The 21,788-nt window shown below is 40.8% G+C and overlaps 2 protein-coding genes across 3 annotated transcripts; one reads left to right on the forward strand and one right to left on the reverse strand.

Annotated features, from left to right (window-relative positions):
• Positions 1-500: 500 nt before the first annotated feature.
• On the forward strand, positions 501-15,076 carry LOC140524377 (uncharacterized). The gene is made up of 6 exons (XM_072638759.1): positions 501-742; positions 6,503-6,640; positions 7,668-7,721; positions 7,874-8,026; positions 13,003-13,158; positions 14,750-15,076. The coding sequence occupies exons 1-6, from the start codon at positions 605-607 to the stop codon at positions 15,074-15,076; spliced, it is 966 nt and encodes a 321-aa protein (XP_072494860.1). The 5' UTR covers positions 501-604.
• LOC140524376 (uncharacterized) lies at positions 14,202-17,371 on the reverse strand. Of its 2 annotated transcripts, none has more exons than XM_072638758.1 (2): positions 15,013-17,371; positions 14,202-14,837 (listed from the first exon to the last, which is right to left on the reverse strand). In XM_072638758.1, the coding sequence occupies exon 1, from the start codon at positions 17,369-17,371 to the stop codon at positions 15,380-15,382; it is 1,992 nt and encodes a 663-aa protein (XP_072494859.1). In that variant the 3' UTR covers positions 14,202-14,837; positions 15,013-15,379. The 2 variants fall into 2 exon arrangements, with proteins under 2 accessions (XP_072494859.1, XP_072494858.1); XM_072638757.1 differs by having other exon boundaries at positions 14,202-14,840.
• Between the last annotated feature and the right edge of the window lie 4,417 nt (positions 17,372-21,788).

The raw sequence follows: 21,788 nt of genomic DNA on the forward strand, positions 1-21,788 counted from the left end.
AAATACCTTGAGAAGGCCACCATTCCCTTTCCTCTCACCTTCTTCTTAACTCTAGAGACTGGCTTCTCACCTCATCATTCAACTGAGGCTGTTCTCTCCAAAGTAACCAGTGATCTCTTAATTCTCAAATCTGGTGGCCTTTTCTCAATCTTTATCCTTCTTGACCTTTCTGTTGCTATTGACTGGGCTCTTCTCTTTCACGCTCTCTTCTCTCTAGCTTTTTGTGGCACAGTTCTCTCCTAGTTAACTTTAATGTACACTTTAAAAAGTATCAGATCACATATGTGAGAAACTCTTGGGTTCACATTCAATCCTCTTTGGTGTTCTTTTTATGTAGAAATGTTTGTGTTTTTGCTAATAATCAAATTCATAAGACAAAAAAAAAGTAAAAATAAGCAACTGTCAAGAGATGAAAGCTGGAGGTCCATTCCAAGCCCATGGCTCTATGACTCTGGAGTTCCATGACTCTATGACTCCAGGATTCCATGATTTTAGGATTCCAATAGAAAGCAGAGGACTAGTTGAGCAGCCCAGAGGAGAAGCAGAATGTGATGTAGGTGGCGAGGCTCAGCTGCTTAGATTCTGAGCAGATCTCTGCCCCAGAATGAATTCCAACATCATGGAGGCAAAGCCAAGGGCCAAAGAAAAGATGAAGAACTTTCTAAATCCTCGCCATAAAGGGAAGCTAAAAATGACTGCAGCTGTGCCAAGTTTGCGTAAAGGGAAGTCAAAGATAATGGGGGTAAGTCCGATCTGTTCATCATATTAAAAAAGAGGCTGATCATTTCTTTTGGTCTTTTAGGTCAGTATAACTGCAGATTGGGGACGCAGTCTGGCAGGCAGCAAGATCACAGAGAAAGGACTAAGTATAACCATTTTAAAAGTTTCCTTGTAGACTATCCATGAGACATTCAAACACTAATCTTCTGTTTTCTAACTTTACCTTCATTTTCTTAGGCAGTTAGCTGATTTAAACATACAAGATGATTAAAAACCAAATGTTTGTGGTCAAAAATTCCCAAAACAAAAAACCCTACCCTGAGTTTGAGGATCACTTCTTGAATGGGAACAGACTGCACAGTCAGGTGGGGACTCCAAAAGAAGAAGATGGCTCTCTCTATATACAGAGGGGCATTGCGGTGTAGAAGTTAGAGATTCAAGCTTAAATCCTACCTTGTTCAGTGGGAGAAAGGGGACCTATGTAATCAATCCATTAAGTGTTTGTTAAGTATCTGCTATGTACCTGACAATGTACCAAGCTCTGAGAACACAAAAAGTTCTCCCTTTGAGGAACTTAAAATTGAAAGGAGGAGATAATATGCATCTTTAAGTATTTAAGGAATATAAGATCTCTGGGAGAGGGAAGACACTAGCTGCAGGGAAAAGAGGGATCCGTTGAGATCTCAGGTAGAAGGCTGAATTTTAGCTGAGTTTTAAAGGAAGCCAGGGATTTCATGGGGTAGAGACAAAGTGGGAGAACATTTTAATAAGGAAGGAGAGCCAGTGCAAAGAAATAGAAATAGAAGCTGGAATACCACGTGTGAAGAACAACTTAAGCAGACCAATGTGCCTGGATCATACAATGCTTAGGGAAGAAAAATGTCTAGCAAGGGACATGTTGAGGAATATCTCAAAAAAACCCCCAAACAACCAACCTCATATTTGACCCAAAGGCAATAGGGGTTCACTCACATTTATTAGGTGGGGGGGGGGGGTGATATGATCTGACCTTCAATTTATAAAAATCACTTTGGCAGATAAGTGGAGGGAAGTAAGATGGAGGGAAATAGGCAGAGACTTAAGGTAGAATGACTCAAAAGGAGATTGTTGAAATGATTCAGAGGAGATGGGAGAGGGCCTGAACTACAGTGGTGGTTAGGTGAGCACAGAGAAGAGAGAATATATGAGAGATAAGAACAACAAGATTTGGCCACCGATTCGAAGACATGCAGTCAGGGAATGGACTAGAAGTGTGGAGGGAAATGGGGAGGAATGAACTTATTTCCCCAGTGAGAATTAAGTCAATCCACAATGGTACACCAACCCTAATCAGAGGAGGCCAAAAACACTCCACTGTTTCATTAGGAACATTTGGCTTCTTAGGAAAGATATTTTAAATCTTTAACCCAGGGAATACATGAGTATACCCTCACCAACCTTACCTAGAATGAAGAATCGGATGGTCCTACCCCAATGCTATGCTCCCTCTCTCTCTCTGACCCACAATCTTCTCCGTTGTTAAATGGAACACAACTCCTCAAAGTTTATATAACCTTAGACTGGCGACAGAGCCTAAAGGTAAAGGGAAGACTGGCAATAGTGGAGAGAGAGGTTATGAAAGGCAGAAGGATCCAATCAACTGCCAAATAGTGTCATGTCTTAATTCATCAAATCACTTAAGTTCCTTCTACACAAAGCACCTCCACATGAACTCAAGTACTCCTTATTTTTTGCTTCTAACTACTGCCTCCTTTAATCTGCCTTCCTTTTTATCATCCCCTACCCCTTCTCTTATGCTTTTCCCCTCCTATCTCCCTCTTGGGTAAGTTACATTTCTAAATGCAACTGAGTCTTCCCTCTTTGAAGCAATTCCAATGAGAGTGAGATTTAAGCACTGCCCACCACCCCTCCATTTTCTAATAATAGAGTCCAATAATTTCATAAAATCTGTTCCTTGTACTCCTCTTTTATGCGAGAAAATTTCCCCCATTCTACCTTTTTCCTTTCCCTTTTCTCCCAATGCATCCTTCTTTCTCACTCTTTTTTTCTTGAGATCATTCCAACATAATCAACTCACAACCATGCCCTCTGTCTATGTAAACTCCTTTTACCCTAATAATAATAATGTTGTTAGGAAACACATGCATCATCTTCCCATATAGGAATGTAAACAGTTTAACTTTATTTAGTCCCTTATGATTACTCTGTTTCATGTTTCCTGCTTATGCTTCTCTTGAGTCTTGTATTTGAATGTCAAATTTTCCTATTCAGCCCTGGTCTTTTCCTCTGTTTCATTAAATACTCATTCTTTCCCCCACCTCCAAAAGATTACACTCAGTTTTGCTGGGTAGTTCACTCTTAGTTGTAATCCTAGCTCCTTTGCCTTCCAAAATAACATATTCCAAGCCCTCTGCTCCTTTAATGTAGAAGCTGCTAAATCTTGTGTGATCCTGACTGTGGCTCCATGATATTTGAATTGTTTGTTTCTGGCTGCTTGAAGTATTTTTTCTTTGACCTGGGAGCTTGTATCAGCAAGGACCCCAACATACACAGGAGGACCTGCTGTCCAGGTTCTTAGATCTGCTTTTCTAAAAGGAAAGCAACTTTTGAGGGGTCAACAATCACTTCAATCAAGCAGATGTATCATTCACTTAGTTCAGGGGAAAAGGTTAGCACCCTGAACTTCAGAGAAAATACAAACAGAGAAACAAAGATCAGGGCTTTCAACTGTCTGACCATAAGCAATACATACATCACAGATCTAAAAACAGATTCAACTGTCTGATCATACATACATAGTTACCAGAGAGAGAAGCACCAACATCTGTGTTCTCAAAGCAGAGGGGCTCCTTAATGGCTACCCAACATCTGCCCAAACACTTCTAATGAGTAAGCCCCAAAACAAAGCCTCACCTCAGAGTATATATACACTTTTCAGAGCTGGAGGATAGGACCCTCTGACCCAGTGTCTCAACAGAAATGAACAAAAAGTATGGGCCTCCCCTAATCAAGCTTCCATTAATGGGCAGGTCCATCAATGGGTAGGGAAGATCTTTAACTCTCTAATTACATTACAGAGCCCTGGAATTTGGCTGTAATATTGCTGAGAATTTTCATTTTTAGATCTTTTTCAGGAGGTGATCAGTGAATTCTTCCATTTTCTATTTTACCTTCTGGATCTAAGATGTCAGGGAAATTTTCCTTGATAATACCTTGAAATATGATGTTTATGATCTTTCTTTTATCTTGATTTTCAGGTAGTCCAATAATTTTTAAATGATCTCTCCTTGTTCTATTTTCTAGGTCAGTTATTTTTTCTGATGAGATATTTCATTTTTTTCTATTTTTTTTATTCTTTCAACTTTGTTTTAATATTTCTTGATGTTCATGTCATGGAGTCATTAGCTTTTATTTGCCCAATTTTAATTTTTAAGGAATTATTTTCTTCAGTGAATTTTTGTACCTCCTTTTCCATTTGGCCTATGCTACCTTTTAAGGAGTGCTCTTTTTCTGCTTTTTTTACCACCTAGTCAATTGTATTTTTTCAGGTAATGTTTTCTTTAGCATTTTTTTGTGCCTCTTTTACCAAGTCATTCTTTTTAAAATAATTTTTTTGCATCACTCTCATTTCTCTTCCCAATTTTTCCTCTACCCTTCATATCTTTCTTTTAATGCTCCAGGAATTTTTGTTGTATTTGGATCCAGTTAGCATTTATCTTTGAGGCTGTTTTCACACTGTTATCTTTTTCTGAGTTTCTGTCCTGATTTTGCCTGCCATCACAGGAGCTTTTCATGATCAAATTCTTTGTTGTTTATTTTCTGGCCTTTTTCTTGACTTTGAACTTCATGTTAAAGTTGGGTTCTGCTTCCCTGGGGGTGGGGAGGCATTGTCCCAAGTTTCAGGTTTTTTTATGATGCTGTTTTCAGAGCTAGTTATGGGGGTCTACTAGTTTTTGGTACTTCCAAGGTGTTGTGGTCCTGAGTGAGATATGGTCATTGCTCTCCTGGTCTATACTCTTGTTTTTACTCAGGAAGGGCTCCTGATCCCCTGCACCTCAAGTGTTAGTGCTTTTTTTGCTTTGGAACTGTGACCAGGGTCCCTGCTCCATTATGACTCACCACTAGAGCTCCTCTCTACCCTAGAACTGTGACCGAGGACTGTATATGGTTAATAGAGTTGCTAGTCAGTGCCAAATGTACCCAGTGCCAGCAAAGGGTCCTCTATAATCTCTATTTGTCTAACTCCCCTACTGTCTTTGGGCTAAAAGCTCCTGAAATTGCTGCTCTAGCTGCTACTGCAGCCTCTGTTGCCAATACTGTATGTGTGGGCTCTGGATAGGCCTTCACCCTGATGTCACAAACTTCTCCTTCTGATCTCCTAAGTTTTCTTTGGCCAGAAAAATGTCTCACTCTAACCTTCTGCTGGTACTGACACTCTACAATTTTATTTGGAGCACTATTTTAAAGTTGTTTGGAGGAGAATGTTTGGAGAGTTTAGCTGGGTAGCTGTCCCAATCTGCCACCTTGGTCCTATATTACTTCTTTCCTAGCCTGATGGACTAGTATAAGGAAGCTATTTGTTTTACTCCCTACTTTCCTTCACTCCTTAATCAAATGATGTTGTTAAATAAGTGATTATCAGATGTAATCTCCACCTAGAGACTAACCTGGTATTTTGAGAACACAGGTCTGACTACATCACCCTTGAGCTAAAAAATCTCCAATGGTTCCTTATTATCTACAATAAAATACAAACTCCTTGGCTTGGCACTGAAAGCTCTTAACATGGCACACCCCACACCAAATCTTAAGGTTTGCCTTCATACATTATTCATTCTGATTAAACTGGATTGCTCTGAGTTCCCTGGATGTTTTATTTTCTATCCTTCCTCCATTGCTTAGCACAGGCTACCCCTGATATCTGGAATGTGAACCCTTCCTCTCTCACAGTTGAGTAAAATCCCTAACTCCCTTCAAAGAACAGCTTATGTGCCAATTCCTCCCAAAGGATTTTTTTTTGATTCTCTCTTTCCCTGACATTATTGGTGTGCTTCTCTTCTGGAAATTACTTTTTATTAATTTTTATTTAATTTCTTATGTCAATGCGATATCCATCTGTATACATCCAATAGCGAGGAGAAGGGAATAAACATTTACTAGCTCCTGCTATGTGACAAGCACTGTGCTAAGTGCTTTAAAAATACTATCTTATTTGATCCTTATAACTAGTTATGGGGGTTTACTAGGAAGGTAAGTACTATTATTATCCCAGTTTTACAGATGAGAAAGCTGAGGCTGGGAGATTAAGTTGTTTGTCCAGGGTCACACAGCTTGCAAATGTTTGTGGCTGATTCAAACTCTGGTGTTTCCGACCCAACACTCTATCCACCATACTACCAGCTACAGTAAAATGTAAACTCCTGGAGGGCAGGGATAGTTTCCTTTTCTTATTTTTGTATCCCCAGAATTGAATATAGTACCTTGCACAGTGTTTGTTGGCTGTCATTGAATAGAATTGTCATTTCAAGGTCATCTCTTTGCCCTATATCCTTCATCTGGTAGCTTTATCCATTTGAGATCAGGGATTCTCATTTCTAATTAGGGTAAGAACTTGATTGAAAAGAGAACAGAAGATCGGTAGGTAACAGGGTCTTGTTTATCATGGCCTCTTCTACCTCTCCACTTATGAAATCTCTTCCTGAGCTCCCAAACCTGGATCAGGATTCATTGGTTTAGGATCCACTCTTATACTCATTTCCAAATTTTCCATTTTTTTACACAGGTTCTCCAGATCCTGATAGGTCTAATCATCACTTTGTTTGGAGCCTTATTATTTTTCAAAACCAACAAAATTGGCCTTCCAAAGTCAAGTATTCCTCGTTTCTTTATCACAAGGTATCCATTCTGGACAGGAGCATGTGTGAGTATAATGAACTGAATAATTTTAGATGCCAGGCTGAAAATACCATTTTTAAATTCCTAGTAGTGTCCAGGAACCTCATTCTATGCATGGAAGATGATAGGCTTGTCCACTTTTTCAAAGGATTGTGAAAGGTTGAGAATGCCTGCCTGTTTTATCCCATGATGGGCACCAACAGGACAGAGCCAGTGGGTGGTACCTAGCTTGTATCCTTTGTTCAGTCACCTGTCCAGTTTTCCAGCAATCTCAGAATCTACCATGAACAGCAGAAATCTTTCCTAGAACAAAGCATAAACATGGCTTTATGGGAGATTTCTGAGAGGTTCCTCTCAGTTTTTCCCCTTAGAAAATTGGGTAAAGAACCAAAGTGATCTGGATGATGTGACCACTTGGAAGTCAATATTGAGAAGAATGAGACTGGCTGTCAAAGCTCCACATTTTAGGAGCTCCTCCGTGCCTTCCTTTCCCATTTCTAATCCGTTCACAGTTTTCCACGTGTTGTGTTCTGAAGGCACCACCCTAATCCCTCCCCTACTTTACACAAAGATCATGATGGCCTTCCCAATTCCTAGCTTATGTTGATAGTCCAAGTCCTTCACACTCTGGTTCTCACACACCCTTTCTGCCTCAATGCATGCTACCCTTCTTTACATACTTTTAAGGCTACTACTTTCCATTGTGTCCCCACTGTCAGTTGGCCCTTTCACATTTCTGAGGTCTGATCCCTACCCCTCTCTGTAGCAAGCCTGGAGTGTCTTCTCCCATTTTTGAGAGCTGCTGAAAATTGTGAACAATTTTCTGCCTCAACTGAAAGTGATCTCTCTCACCTGAAATCTCTCCTAGAACTCTGCCTGGATTTCTCTTTTGTCCCAATAATATTTTGATTTATATTGCACCCCACTATAGCATCTCTCTGCTATTTTGAACTACTGATGTCCTGAGGGTTTGGTGATGGTATACATCAATAAATGTGCAGCCTCTGGAGGCTACATGGGATCCACTAATGAATTTACTCTCTTCTTCACAGTACACCATTACAGGAGTCTTTACCATTCTTAACGGTGTGAAATATGAAAGTCAGGTAAGAACAGACTTTCGATTCAAATTATGTATGTGGTTTTATCCATATAAAATATGTACCATGCTTTGGGAACTCTCTCCCCTTGGGCACTGAAGAAGCTCTGGCTGATAGGAAGAACCAGTGGTTGAGCACCTGCATTTATTCTCTTTCAGGATCGCATGAATCTTTACATGGATGTTCTCAGTGCCATGGTCTCTGCATCTGGGATTGGTGTCCTCTTCTACAGCTTATCTGTCCATCAGTTTCTTCAGTGTGTTCACCCTTCAGCAGGCAGCATATGTATCATGAGTGAAATCCTACTTCATGTAAGTAATTTTATTCTATATGTTGAAATCTCTTAGCATAACCTGAATTATGTTCAGTCATACCCCACTCTTTGTGACGCTGTTTGGGGTTTTCTTGGCAAAGATATTGGAATAGTTTGCATTTTCTTCTCCAGCTCATTTTACAGATGAGGAAACTGTGGCAAATACAGTGAAGGGACTTGCCTAGTGTCACACAGCTAATTGTCTATGGCTGGACTGGAACTCGGGAAGATAATTTCTGATTCCAGGTGCAGTGCTCTATCCACTGTACCACCTAGCTGCTCCACACCATAGAATACAATGCAACTAAACCAACCCCCCAGCAATTCAGAAGGTGTGTTGGGAGGCAGCTAGTTAATAAGATGAATCAAATGCTAAACTTGGAATCAGGAAGATCTGCCTCACTCTGTTATTGGCTGGCTTCTTAGCTTACCTTCAATCAGCTTCAGTGTCTTTATCTGTAAAATGAGGATAGTGATAGCACCTATCTCACAAATGAGATGACATACAATTCTGAAATCTTTAAAGTGCCATATAATGCTTGGAATTACCATTGCTGTTCTCTTTCCAATCCAATTTGATAAACACTTACTATGTACAAGGCACTGGAAAATCCAAGACCAAATAGAAGAGTCCCTGCTTTCAAGGCACTTCTCCTCAGCTGTGAGGAAACAATGCTAGACAGATAGACATGACCGTCTGAGGAAGAAGGGAAACACCAATACCTTTTTGGGAATCAGGAGTGAATTCCCAGAGAAGATGGTCCATTAACTGAAGCTCCCTGAGAGGAAGCTAGGGATTCTAAAAGGTGAGGGTGAGCTGGAGAAGGAAATGGCAAATCACTCCAGTATCTTTGCCAAGAAAACCCAAACAGGGTCACAAAGAGTCAGACATGACTGAAAAACAACTGAAGATGAACGTTTAACCCTATATTTAAATAGAAGCCATAAAAGGTTCTTGAACAAGGGAGGACTATCATCAAATTTGGGTTTCAGGAAGACAATTAAATAGTTCTGTGGATGACAAACTAGACAAAAAAGAGCCTGGAAGCTGGAGGTCCAATGCGGAATCTGTTCTAATACTGCAGGGGAGAGAAAATAAGATTAGGCATTCATCAAGGATGGTGGGGGTTGTGTAAAGGGAGAGTAGGCAATGGTTTGAGAGATGCTGTGGGGAAAGACTGGACTAAAGGTTAGCTCTGCAATACTCTAAAAACTAAAAAGTTTTCTTAAGAAAAATGAGGGGGTCAATGAGATGGCCTAGGGTCAGCAAGAAAATCTTGAAGTTATTTCTGAGAATAAATTCTGTAAAGACTTTAGAACATTGCTCACTGTAATGTAAACGCTGTATATTCCAAATGAGTATTACCTAATGATTAAGGCAGACCTGGATGTTTCTTGACGCTGAAGGAACCCAGGGTAGTGTCCTGGACTTGGGATACAGAGGCAAGAGGCCTGAATTTCGAATCTGGCTTTGTGACCTTGGTCAGATCCCCTTTTTCTTCTCTGAACCTCAGTTTTTAAATCTATAAAATGAAGATAACAATATCTCCACTGTTCATATCACAGGACATATAGGAGAAACAAATGAGAGGATGAATGCAAAAGCACTATCTGACCATCCATGTGACTTGGCACATCTCTTCCCATGGCTGGGTCTCACTTTCCTTTTTTGTAAAATTAGGGGCTTGGATGGAATGGTGTTAACAATAGGACTGTGATCTACATGATTACATTTGATCCTCTTGATAATCCTGTGTAAAGTAGGTGCTAGTATCATCCACATTTGGCATACAGGAAAACAGATGTAAACATGTTAAATGACATGCTTGAGGTCCAAGAATGAGGAGGGGTCAGGTCTTCTTGATTCCACATCTTGCAATGCATTGGTTTCACCATGCTGCTTCTAAGATCTCTTCTAGCTCTTAATCCAATAATCATTTCACTGTTTTACTCATTTAGAAATGCCTCCAACTCTCCATTCTATCTACTCCCTAAAATGAGATGAAGTTTTCTGAACTTCCAGTTATCACTGACTAAACTTCATGATTCTGCCCATGGATCTCAATTCCTCAGACTTAACCTTTTTTTGAACTGGAAAGACAGAAACTGAGACAACTCAGCATCTACTGGGAGATGCCAGTTTCCACTGAAAAAAAGTTCTTGCTTTTCTGCTTCAAATAATGCATCAAGGCAGCAAAAAGTTATATGTTATTTAGTCAAATAACTGAATTGATCCAATTATGTGGCTGCTCAAAGCACTAGCTCAGTGGAGAGGAGAACCAAAGGGTTCTCAATCTTCTGACTCATTCTGGGAAAACCCTTCTATCCTGCCTTCAGCCCTTTTATAACTTAATGGAAGCCTGATTTACACAGAAGAGAAGTGAAGATTTCTAAGGGTAAGAGGCAGGCTCTGAAGCAGGTTTCCCTGACTCTAAAACCCTCATGCTAACCTCTTTGCCTTCCTAAGTATCCTAAGGATACTTCTTAGGTATCATCAAAGTGACCCACCCCAAACACTGATTCTTGGGGGAAAACTTATCATGGAACTCCCTGGGGAGGTCCAATCCAGTCCATATGACTTGAGGGCCAAGATGTTGTATAGGATAACCCTCTATTTGGCGATGAGCTTAGATCAGTTTCAATTCCAGGTCCATGGGGTATAGATATTAGGTGCTTGGCTTATTGGCTTGGTGACTTTATCCCAGTCTTTGGGCTATGCCCGATTTATTCACTTAAACCCTCAGGACTCTAAAATAACTCTTCAAAACCATAGGTTGCAGCAAAGCGGCCAACCTGCATTCACAGAGGAAATCTTCTCACCTGGGAGATTCCTATACCACTGAAATCAAAATTTTAGTCACTATCCTATGAGAACTAGGTTCTCAAGACTTGGAAACTAGCTGGGAGGCAGCAAAGAAAGTATGAATGGACATTTCTCTGGAAATGGAAATGGAAATCCCTGGTTCCTCAGGGATTGGTCCTAGGGTCAGTTTGACTTAATTGTATTCAAACAACCTGGAAGAGGATTTGACAAGGAAGCCAAATCACATCATACGAAATTTAACAAAAGTCAAAAAGGAAGGTCTATATAACCATGAATAATAGAGTTGGCCCCTAAAAGGGGATGAGAAAAAGTATATCCCTTTCTTGTCTGCAAAGGGAAATGACTATGGGTGTGAAACATTACCTATGTTGTCACACTTGATTAATATGCTGGTTAGTTTGGGGGAATGTCTCTTTTTTATTCTTTGTTATAAGGCATAGTTCTTTGGAGAGGAGAGAAGTGGGGAAGGACATACTTGGAAACAAAGACAATTTAATTACAAAATATACTTGACAGAAATTTAAAAATCTGTTTAAAGTCATGTTAAAAAAATCCATTGCACAAAGATTTGCTGGGTAAGATTGGTTTTGTGAGTCTTTCATAATAAAGATTTGGGGTTTTGGGTTCATTACAAGTTCCATATGGATCAGTAAAAGAAATGCTGCCGTCAAAAGAGCTAGGATGGTCTTAGATGGTCGTTGACAGAACTGGAGATTCTAGAGAACAAAAGATTCTTGGCCTGGTCAGCCTACAGAATATATTTAGAGAACTGTACTCCAGCTGGGCATCATGTTTTAAGAGTCCCTAGAGATAATTCAGAAATTGAAGCACCAAGACAACGAGAGAATCAGAGCTATCTATTAGGACAAAAAGTTGAAGAAATTGGGAATGCTTATCCTGGATGGGAGAAAACCAGGGGCAGCCATGATTGCTTTCTTCAGATTACCTGAAGGGTTTTCACATGAGGAGATAAGAACCAACAGGACTCAAAGATCCTGGCTTAATCAAAGAAAGAAGTCCTAATCATTAGAGCTGCACAACAATGAAATGTAGTGCCTGGTGAGATAGACTCCCATAGTCTAAATTCCTTCTGGACCTACTATTCTCTATGTTAGCATATGTTAGAAAGAAATGTCACCAGGATAGGGAAATGTGAAAGAAATGGAGCTTGGTTTGTTGCTCTACATGGCAGAGATTTTAGGTATAGGAAGCCTAGTCAATTACATGCAAAGTCAACCCACCAGGAGACCTTGTCTTCAACTCCCCATGTTTCCATTTCCTCCCTGCCCATCTTCTGAACTGGATGCCATATCAGAATTCCAGGTTAGAACCGTTCCCATGACTCTTATCTCCTATTCATGGCATTCCTAGGCATTCCAAAGCACTATAGTACAGTCAAACTCCAGAATGGATTTGAGAGGGAAGGGACCAAAGCCAGCCATGGCATTTCCTTTGCAATGATGAACATCTGAATGTTACCTTATGGCAGAGGCTCTTAACTTGGGCTGTGTCACTACAGACACACGCGCATGCATGCACACACACATACACACACACACACACACACACACAACTATACACATTTCAAAATAATTGGTTTCCTTTTAAAAATTACATATTTTATGCATGTAAAACCTTTATTCTGAGAAGTCCATAGGATTTCACCAAAATGTCAAAGGGGGTCCATGACACACAAAAAAAGCCTACTTGCAATATTAAATTGACTTAGAGGCAGCTAAGTGGTGGAGTAGAAGGACCTGAATTGAAATCCTATCGTGGACACTTCAAACTGTGTCTTAACCTCTTAGTCTTGAACAAGTCACTTAGCCTCTCTCATTCTGTTTCCTCATCCATAAAATGGCATCTACCTCACAGGGTTGTTATGTGGATCAAATGAAATAATCAATGTTAGCGTTTTATAAACTTTAAAAGTGCTACATGAATGTCAGTCATTACTTGTTTTTGTTGTTGCAATAATGATGATGTGATACCAAATCTGCAATGTGCCCACATCCCATGACTGCAGGAGCACATGAAGGATGGTACCCTTGGTCTGCTTTCTGGCCTCTTGACAACATCCAGGCTGCCCATCACCTCAAACCCTCTGAAAGTTGGACAGCTCCACTCTTTGTTCATTCTGTCTCTTGCAGGGTGTTCTGTCTATCCTGCTGATCCTCATCATCCTCCAATTCTCCATTGCTGCAATAATCTTAGCCTTGAAGTGTAGAAGAACAGGGGAAAGCCCTGTAGATGAGGCATGCTCAACATCACTGAGAGAACCAAGACAGTTTGTGACATCTTGGAAGGTGACTGGACTGGTAGCTTTGTTAAGATGCACTCAGGGAGTGGACTGAACACAGTAATCCTTTGAGGAGAAGGGGGAGGGAGTGGGTGAAAGGGTGTTAGTAAGGAAGTGGTAGGACACTTTCCACTAAGATCCACTTTGATCCACCTGCTGGGGATCAAAGAAGCCCTGCTCCTTCCAATTCCCATAAAGGTCTTTGCTCCTTTTGTACTTCTTTTACTGGGCTCAGAGACAGCATCCCTAGTTGCCACTAAAATCCTATGGCTTTTGGCTTCATGAGAATCATGGGTTAAAATCCACACCCACTCGCTTTGTGATCATGAACATTTCATTTAACTTGCCTGAATCTACTGTATCCTTTATGCAACTTCGGTGGTGAAAAAGGTGAATTTTCCTTGTAGTACATACTTCAGAGGGCTTTGTCTTTTTTACGTGTGAGAGCAAAAAGTATAATGTAGACAAAGAGCCCTATAAAACATAACAGACAAGATATTATCCAATATTATTGCAACCTTTGAAAAGGAAAAATCTAACACTTCCCTTGAAATGCTTGGATACTTTTATGAAATGCTAATTACACATTCAAAATTATTACACAATGATTCAATTATTCTGTACACATAAGATCACCATCCTCCCTAAAGATAAAAAGGAGGGAAAAAAGTTGGAAGGGAAATGAGAAATATTTTGATATGGACCTTGCTCAAGAAACTCATCTCTTAATGACCCCCTATACCCTTTAGCTGGACCAGTTCCTAGATAGCTCAGCTTCACAGGGGTCCTTGCTGAACCTTTTCCAGTATGGCATAAACTACTGTAGATGATACCATTGATACATGCTTTGAAAAGCTGGGTCATTTGTGTCTCTAGAAAAGATTTACAGGACTAGAAGAGTACTGCCCACATTTCATATTGTTCACATCCGTTGAGTCCTTCTTAAGTCTGATATCACTTCCTTCTAAGACATTCAATAGCATGTCTATAAAATGCTGCATCCCATCCAAGGGTGCCATAGAAAGGAACAAAAATGATGAACACCAGCTGTTTGGTTTTGGTTTATTTATTGCTCTGTTTAAAAATACACATTAAACCCAAAGAAACAGTACATTCTCCTGAAGAAATCATGCATCATTCCCCAACATAGCCTCAAGTTACATTTTGGTGGTAGTACCAAGCATCAGTGAAGGGAAAGGTGGCCACTTCTTTTTTTGGATGACTCTAAACCAATTAGAATTTAAGCTGTTTGAGAGAAAATGGATGGATCGTTCTACTCTTCTAGATTTAATTTTTTTGTTTTGTTTTGCTAGTAGAGTAAGTACATAATGATCACTTCCTAAATATCCTATTGAACAATGTATTATGCTATTGTTAGGACAGAAAACAGGGTTTAATATGATCAGAGCAGGTAGTAGAAATACTCCAACAATAAGGGGAAGAAAGGATTTGATGGCAATGAGAGAGGCCCTTAGAGAAGATTGGGAATCCTTAGAAAGAGGTAGATGGCTTTGAGGAGGAACTGTAGGGAAGAAGATGATTCTCACAAAAAGTGGCTATGAGGAAATTAACATCTGTCATGTCTGGTTGGCTTATAGAATACGTATTTCCAGTCTTCTGAAGTCAAGGAGCCCAAACAAACTGAGAATGTGGAAAACCAGTTGCAGATCCAGATTGAGAAAAATCCTTCTGACAAAAAAGAGGAAAAAACATCAGCCTCCTTAATTAGAGGCTACACCTTCTTTAAATTAAGACCTTTAGGAAGTCCTATAACCCGTCCACCTCCTTCTTCTACCCCCCCCCCCTCCTCCCCCCCCTCCTCCGCCTCCCCCTCCTCCTCCCCCACCTTCCCCCAAAGTACCAGAAGAAATGATTCAATTTTCAGTACAAAATCCACGGTGCAGCACTACTGCTTCCCCAAGTGAATCCATGCAAGTTTCATACTTCTCTAGCCCAAGTTCATCAAGTGCATTGCCACAAGGGTCATCTTTCTTAGAACCATTTTCAGTAGACAAATCTGTGCAAGTTTCTTCATATTCAGACCTAAGTTCAGAGGGAGAAGTGACAGAATTTCCTCCTTCCAGCACAAGTTCAGTTAGTGAATCCACAAAATGTGTCTCTACTTCCAGCTCAGAAGATCCCATTGCTTCCAAACTAGCAGCAATTAGCATATCTGTGCAATTTCCTTCTATCACAGGCACAGCCACATCAACAAAAACCATAAAACATCAATCCATGGAAGACACCGCACCTTCAGACCGCTTTGCATTGACCAAATCCGTGCAATACCCTTCTGTCTCATGCACGACTACGTCAACAGAAGTCAGAGATGCCACACCACCAGACCTCTTGGCACTGACCAAATCTGTGCAATACCCTTCTGTCTCATGCATGACTACATCAACAGAAGTCAGAGATGCCACACCACCAGACCTCTTGGCACTAACCAAATCCGTGCAATACCCTTCTGTCTCATGCACGACCACATCAACAGAAGGCAGAGATGCCACACCACCAGACCTCTTGGCACTGACCAAATCCGTGCAATACCCTTCTGTCTCATGCACGACTACATCAACAGAAGGCAGAGATGCCACACCACCAGACCTCTTGGCACTGACCAAATCCGTGCAATACCCTTCTGTCTCATGCACGACCACATCAACAGAAGGCAGAGATGCCACACCACCAGACTTCTTGGCACTGACCAAATCTGTGCAATACCCTTCTGTCTCATGCATGACCACATCAACAGAAGTCAGAGATGCCACACCACCAGACCTCTTGGCACTGACCAAATCGGTGCAATACCCTTCTGTCTCATGCATGACTACATCAACAGAAGGCAGAGATGCCACACCACCAGACTTTTTTGCATTGACCAAATCTGTGCAATACCCTTCTGTCTCATGCACGACCACATCAACAGAAGGCAGAGATACCACACCACCAGACCTCTTGGCACTGACCAAATCCGTGCAATACCCTTCAGTCTCATGCACGACCACATCAACAGAAGGCAGAGATACCACACCACCAGACCTCTTGGCACTGACCAAATCCATGCAATACCCTTCAGTCTCATGCACGACCACATCAACAGAAGGCAGAGAGGCCACACTACCAGACCTCTTGGCACTAACCAAATGGATGCAGTTTCCTTCTGTCTCATGCACAACTACATCAACAGAAGGCAGAGATGCCACACCACCAGACCTCTTGGCACTGACCAAATCTGTGCAATACCCTTCAGTCTCATGCACGACCACATCAACAGAAGGCAGAGATGCCACACCACCAGACCTCTTGACACTGACCAAATCTGTGCAATACCCTTCTGTCTCATGCATGACTACATCAACAGAAGTCAGAGATGCCACACCACCAGACCTCTTGGCACTGACCAAATGGATGCAGTTTCCTTCTGTCTCATGCACAACTACATCAACAGAAGGCAGAGATGCCATACCACCAGACCTCTTGGCACTGACCAAATCTGTGCAATACCCTTCTGTCTCATGCATGACTACGTCAACAGAAGGCAGAGATGCCACACCACCAGACCTCTTGGCACTGACCAAATCTGTGCAATACCCTTCAGTCTCATGCATGACTACATCAACAGAAGGCAGAGATGCCACACCACCAGACCTCTTGGCACTGACCAAATCTGTGCAATACCCTTCTGTCTCATGCATGACCACATCAACAGAAGGCAGAGAGGCCACACCACCTGACCTCTTGGCACTGACCAAATCGATGCAGTTTCCTTCTATCTCATGCACGACTTCATCAACAGAAGGCAGAGATGCCACACCACCAGACCTCTTGGCACTGACCAAATCTGTGCAATACCCTTCTGTCTCATGCACGACCACATCAACAGAAGGCAGATATGCCACACCACCAGACCTCTTGGCACTGACCAAATCAATGCAGTTTCCTTCTATCTCATGCATGACTACATCAACAGAAGGCAGAGATGCCACACCACCAGACCTCTTGGCACTGACCAAATCGATGCAGTTTCCTTCTATCTCATGCATGACTACATCAACAGAAGGCAGAGATGCCACACCACCAGACCTCTTGGCACTGACCATATCGATGCAGTTTCCTTCTATCTCATGCATGACTACATCAACAGAAGGCAGAGATGCCACACCACCAGACCTCTTGGCACTGACCAACTCTGTGCAATTTCCTTCTATCCCAGGCATGGCTACACCAACAGAAGTCCCAGAAAATCCTCCCTTACACTTACTTGACCTGCCCCTTCCTGTGCAATCTTCACATTCCTCTGATCTGACTACACCAATGGAAGTTGCAGAAAATCGTCTACCATACAATTTCAATTCAGTGACTCAGTCTATGGAAGATGCCACACCTTTTGGCTTATCTGACTTGGCCCAATCTATGCAATCTCCATCTTCTTCTGTCCCAGTTATACCAATGGAAATACTAGAAAATCCTCCTCCATCCAACTTAAGTTCAGTGACTAATTCCACTGAAATTGCAATACCTTTACGCTTCTTTGACCTGACCACAACTGTGCAATCTCCACATTCCTCCATCCCCATTACACCAAAGGAAATCACAGAGCATCCTTCTACATCCACTTTCCATTCAATGACTCAAAGAAAAGAAGATGCCACACCTTTTACCTTACTTGACCTGCCCCTATCTGGGCAATCTCCACCTTCTATCTCAGCTATACCAAGAGAAATCACAGAAAATACTCCTCCATCCCTTTTAAGCTCATCAGCTCAATCTACTGAAATTGCTACACCTTTAAATTTACTTGACATGACCCTATCTGTGCAATCTCCACCTTCTATCTCAGCTATACCAAGAGAAATCACAGAAAATACTCCTCCATCCCTTTTAAGCTCATCAGCTCAATCTACTGAAATTGCTACACCTTTAAATTTACTTGACATGACCCTATCTGTGCAATCTCCACATTCCTCTGACCATACTACACCAGTGGAAGTTATAGAAAATCCTCCTCCATCCAATTTAAGTTCATTGACTAATTCCACTGAAATTGCTACACCTTTACGCTTATTTGAACTGACCACATCTGTGCAATCTCCACATTCCTCTGTCCCAGTTACACCAAAGGAAATCACAGAAAAGCCTTCTGCATCAACTTTCAGTTCAATGATTGAAAGCATAGAAGAGGCCACAGCTTTTAGCTTACTTGACCTGACCCCATCTGTGCAATCTCCATCTTCCTCTGTCCTAGCTACACCAAAGGAAATCACAGAAAATCTTCCTCCATCCAATTTAAGCTCATTGGTTCCATCTACTGAAATTGCCACACCTTTGGATTTATTTGACCTGATCACATCTATGCAATCACCACCTTCCTCTGTTCTTACTACACTAACAGAAGTCTCAGAAAATCCTCCTCCATCAAATTTAAGTCCATTGACTGAACCTACTGAAGTTGTCACACCTTTAAGTTCAAGCTCATTGACCAAATCTCCACCATTTCCTTCTGCCTCAGGTTTGGCTACCTCAACAGAAGCCCCAGGAAATCCTCCTCCATCCATTTTCATTTCAATACCTCAATCCATAGAAGAGACCACATCTTCAGGCCCACTTTCACTGACCAAATCTATGCAACTTTCTTCTATCTCAGGCACAGCCACCTCAATAGAAGTCCCAGGAAATCCTCCTCCATCCAATTTCAGTTCATTGACTCAATCTACGGAAGATGCTACATCCTCAGGCCCACTGTCACTGACCAAAGCTGTACGACATCCTTCTGTCTCAGACCTGGCTACCTCAACAGAAGTACCAGGAAATCCTCCTCCATCCAATGTAAGTTTCATGACTCAATCTATGGAAGATGCCACACCTTCAAACATACTTTCGCTGACCAAATCTGTGCAATTTCCTTCTATCTCAGGCCCAGCTATCTCAACAGAAGTCTCAGGAAATCCTCCTCCATCCAATTTAAGTTCAATGATTCAATCTATGGAAGATGTCACACCTTCAAGCCCACTTTCACTGATCAAATCTGTGCCATTTCCTTCTATCCCAGTCTCGGCTACCTCAACAGAAGTCTCAGGAAATCCTCTTCCATCCAAATTAAGTTCAATGATTCAATCCATGGAAGAAGCGACGCCTTCAGGCCCACATACCCTGAACAAGTCTGTGCAATTTCTCTCTTTCTCAGGGTCAACTAAATCAAATGAAATCATACAAATTCCTCCTTCCTCTTCCAAATCAAGTTCACTCATAGAATCTATGGAAGCTTTCATTCCTTCTGCCCCAACTGTCTTGAGTAAATCTGGGTATTTTCCCTCTTTCTCAGGCTCAAGTACACTAAGAGCTGTCACTAAAGTGCCCTCTTTCTCTGTACTAAACTCATCAAGGGAATTCACAAATGTTTTAATTTCTGCAAAAAAATCTATACAATTCCCTTCTTTCTCAGATTCTGTTCCAAAAAGTGAATTTTCAGTGGGTTCCTTTTCCCCTAACTCAAGTTCATCAAGGGATTCCATAGATGTTTTGTCTTCTGGACCTATTACAACAAGCAAATCTTCACAAGTTCCTTCTTTCTTAATTCCAAGTTTAGACAAAGAACATGTAGAGAGTCCACCTTTATCCAGACCAAATTCAGGGTCAAAAATAAAAAAGGATCATTCTCCCTTTATTCCAATTTTATCAAAAGAATCCATACAAGCTCATTCTTCATATAGCCTAATTTTGGGGGGAAAAGCTATCCAGGTTTCTTATGCTGAGAGATTTTTTTCAAATAAAGCTATCCAAATTCTCTCTATATGTGAAATAATTTTAGTGAATGACTGCAGAAATTCTGTCTGCCTTCAGCTCAAATCAATCAGGAGAATTTATACAAGATCCCACTGCATCTAGAACAATTTCAGGAAGTAAATTAGTACAAGTTCCTCCTTCTGCTGGTATAATTTCTTCAAGTAAATCTATAAAATTTTCTTCTTCCTCCAATGGAATTTCAATGGCAAAATCCACACCAGCACCTTCACTTTTTGATTCAATATCAAGTAAATGCATAGAAGTTCAATCTTTCCCAGTGCCACTTTTATCAAACAAATCCATACAAGTTCCTTATTTGTCTGATACAAGGTCATCAAAAGAGAACCTATACTTTCTCTCAACCAATCACTCCCTTGCAATGAACAAATTGATTCAAGTTCCTTCCTTCTTTGATACAAATTCTACTATTGCACTCAGAGAAGTTATGTTTTTTCCAGGTCCACTTTCATCAAGAGAATCCATACAGTATCCTTCAGATTTTGTTCTTATTTCAGGCAACAGACCTATTAAGCTTCCTTTATTTTCTGATCTAAGTTCATCACGTCCAGGTAAACAAGAACTACCACCTTTCCAAGTTCCAGTTTCTTCAAAAAGAACTAGAAATGTTTCTGCTTTCTCTGAAAATAATTCACCAATAGAAGCTGCAAAAGTTTCTTCTATTTGTGGCGTGCTTACACTTGCCAAGTCCACACAAGTTTCTTTTATTTCTGACTTACATTCACCAACAGTGAGAACAGAAAAATATATTTCTTTCACAGGTCCATTCTTATCAAAGGAATTATTAGAACATAACTCAAATCTTTCTGCTATGTCACTTACCAAGCAGATACAAATTCCTTCTGTCTCTGACCCATGTTCATTAAATGTGAGGATGGAAGACATTCCAACTTTCTTGCTTACAATTTGTCCAACAGAATCCAGGCAGTTTTCTGATTATTCTGACTCAAGTTTACAGAGAGAAGAAACACAAATGCTTTCCATCCATGGACCTATTTCAGTGAGTGAATGCACACAACTTTCTCAATCCTCTAATAAGAGTTTACTAAGAGACAATTTACAAGTTCCCTCTACCCACCTGACTGGCACAGAGAGCAAACTGAATCAACCTACTTCCTACTTTGATGCCAGCTCATCAGCAATAGGCACAGAAGTTATGTGTTTCCAGAGTCCACTGAAATCAAGGGAATCCACCTCAAATCTCTCCAACCTTAGTGTTATTTCAGGTAGCAAACTGAAACAATTACTCCTTTCTCAGACTTGAGTTCACTGAATACAAACACAGAAGAAGTTCCCTCTTTCTTTCTTCTATTTTATCCAACAAAATCCAGGCAAATTTCTGATTTGTCTGATGTGAGACTACCAATAGAAAACATAAAAATTCCCTCTAACATTGACTCTCTTTCAGTGAGCAAATGCACACAATTTTCTCAATCCTCTGATAATAATCTGCCAACAGAAACTTTACAAGTTCCCTCTAACCACCTTGCTATCAGAGTGAGCAAATCAACACAACCTACTTCCTTCTCTGATGCAAGTTCATCAACTGTATGCACACAAAAAGTTCTTTCTTTCCAATATCCTCCTTCATCAAGGGAATCCATTCAAAATCCCTCAAACTTTGGTGTTATTTGAATCGGCAAGTTCACAAAATTCCCTTCTTTCTCTGAAGCAAGTTCAATGAATGAGAACATAGAAATTCCATTTTTCTTGTTTCCATTTTGTCCTAAAGAAGCCAGTCAGTTTTCTGATTTCTCTGACACGAATTTACCAAGAGAAAATAGATCCTTTATCCCTGAATGTATTTTGATGAGCAAATGCACACAATTTTCT

The sequence above is a fragment of the Notamacropus eugenii genome, chromosome 2 (genome assembly GCF_028372415.1).
Source record: "Notamacropus eugenii isolate mMacEug1 chromosome 2, mMacEug1.pri_v2, whole genome shotgun sequence".
Classification (NCBI taxonomy): Eukaryota; Metazoa; Chordata; class Mammalia; order Diprotodontia; family Macropodidae; genus Notamacropus; species Notamacropus eugenii.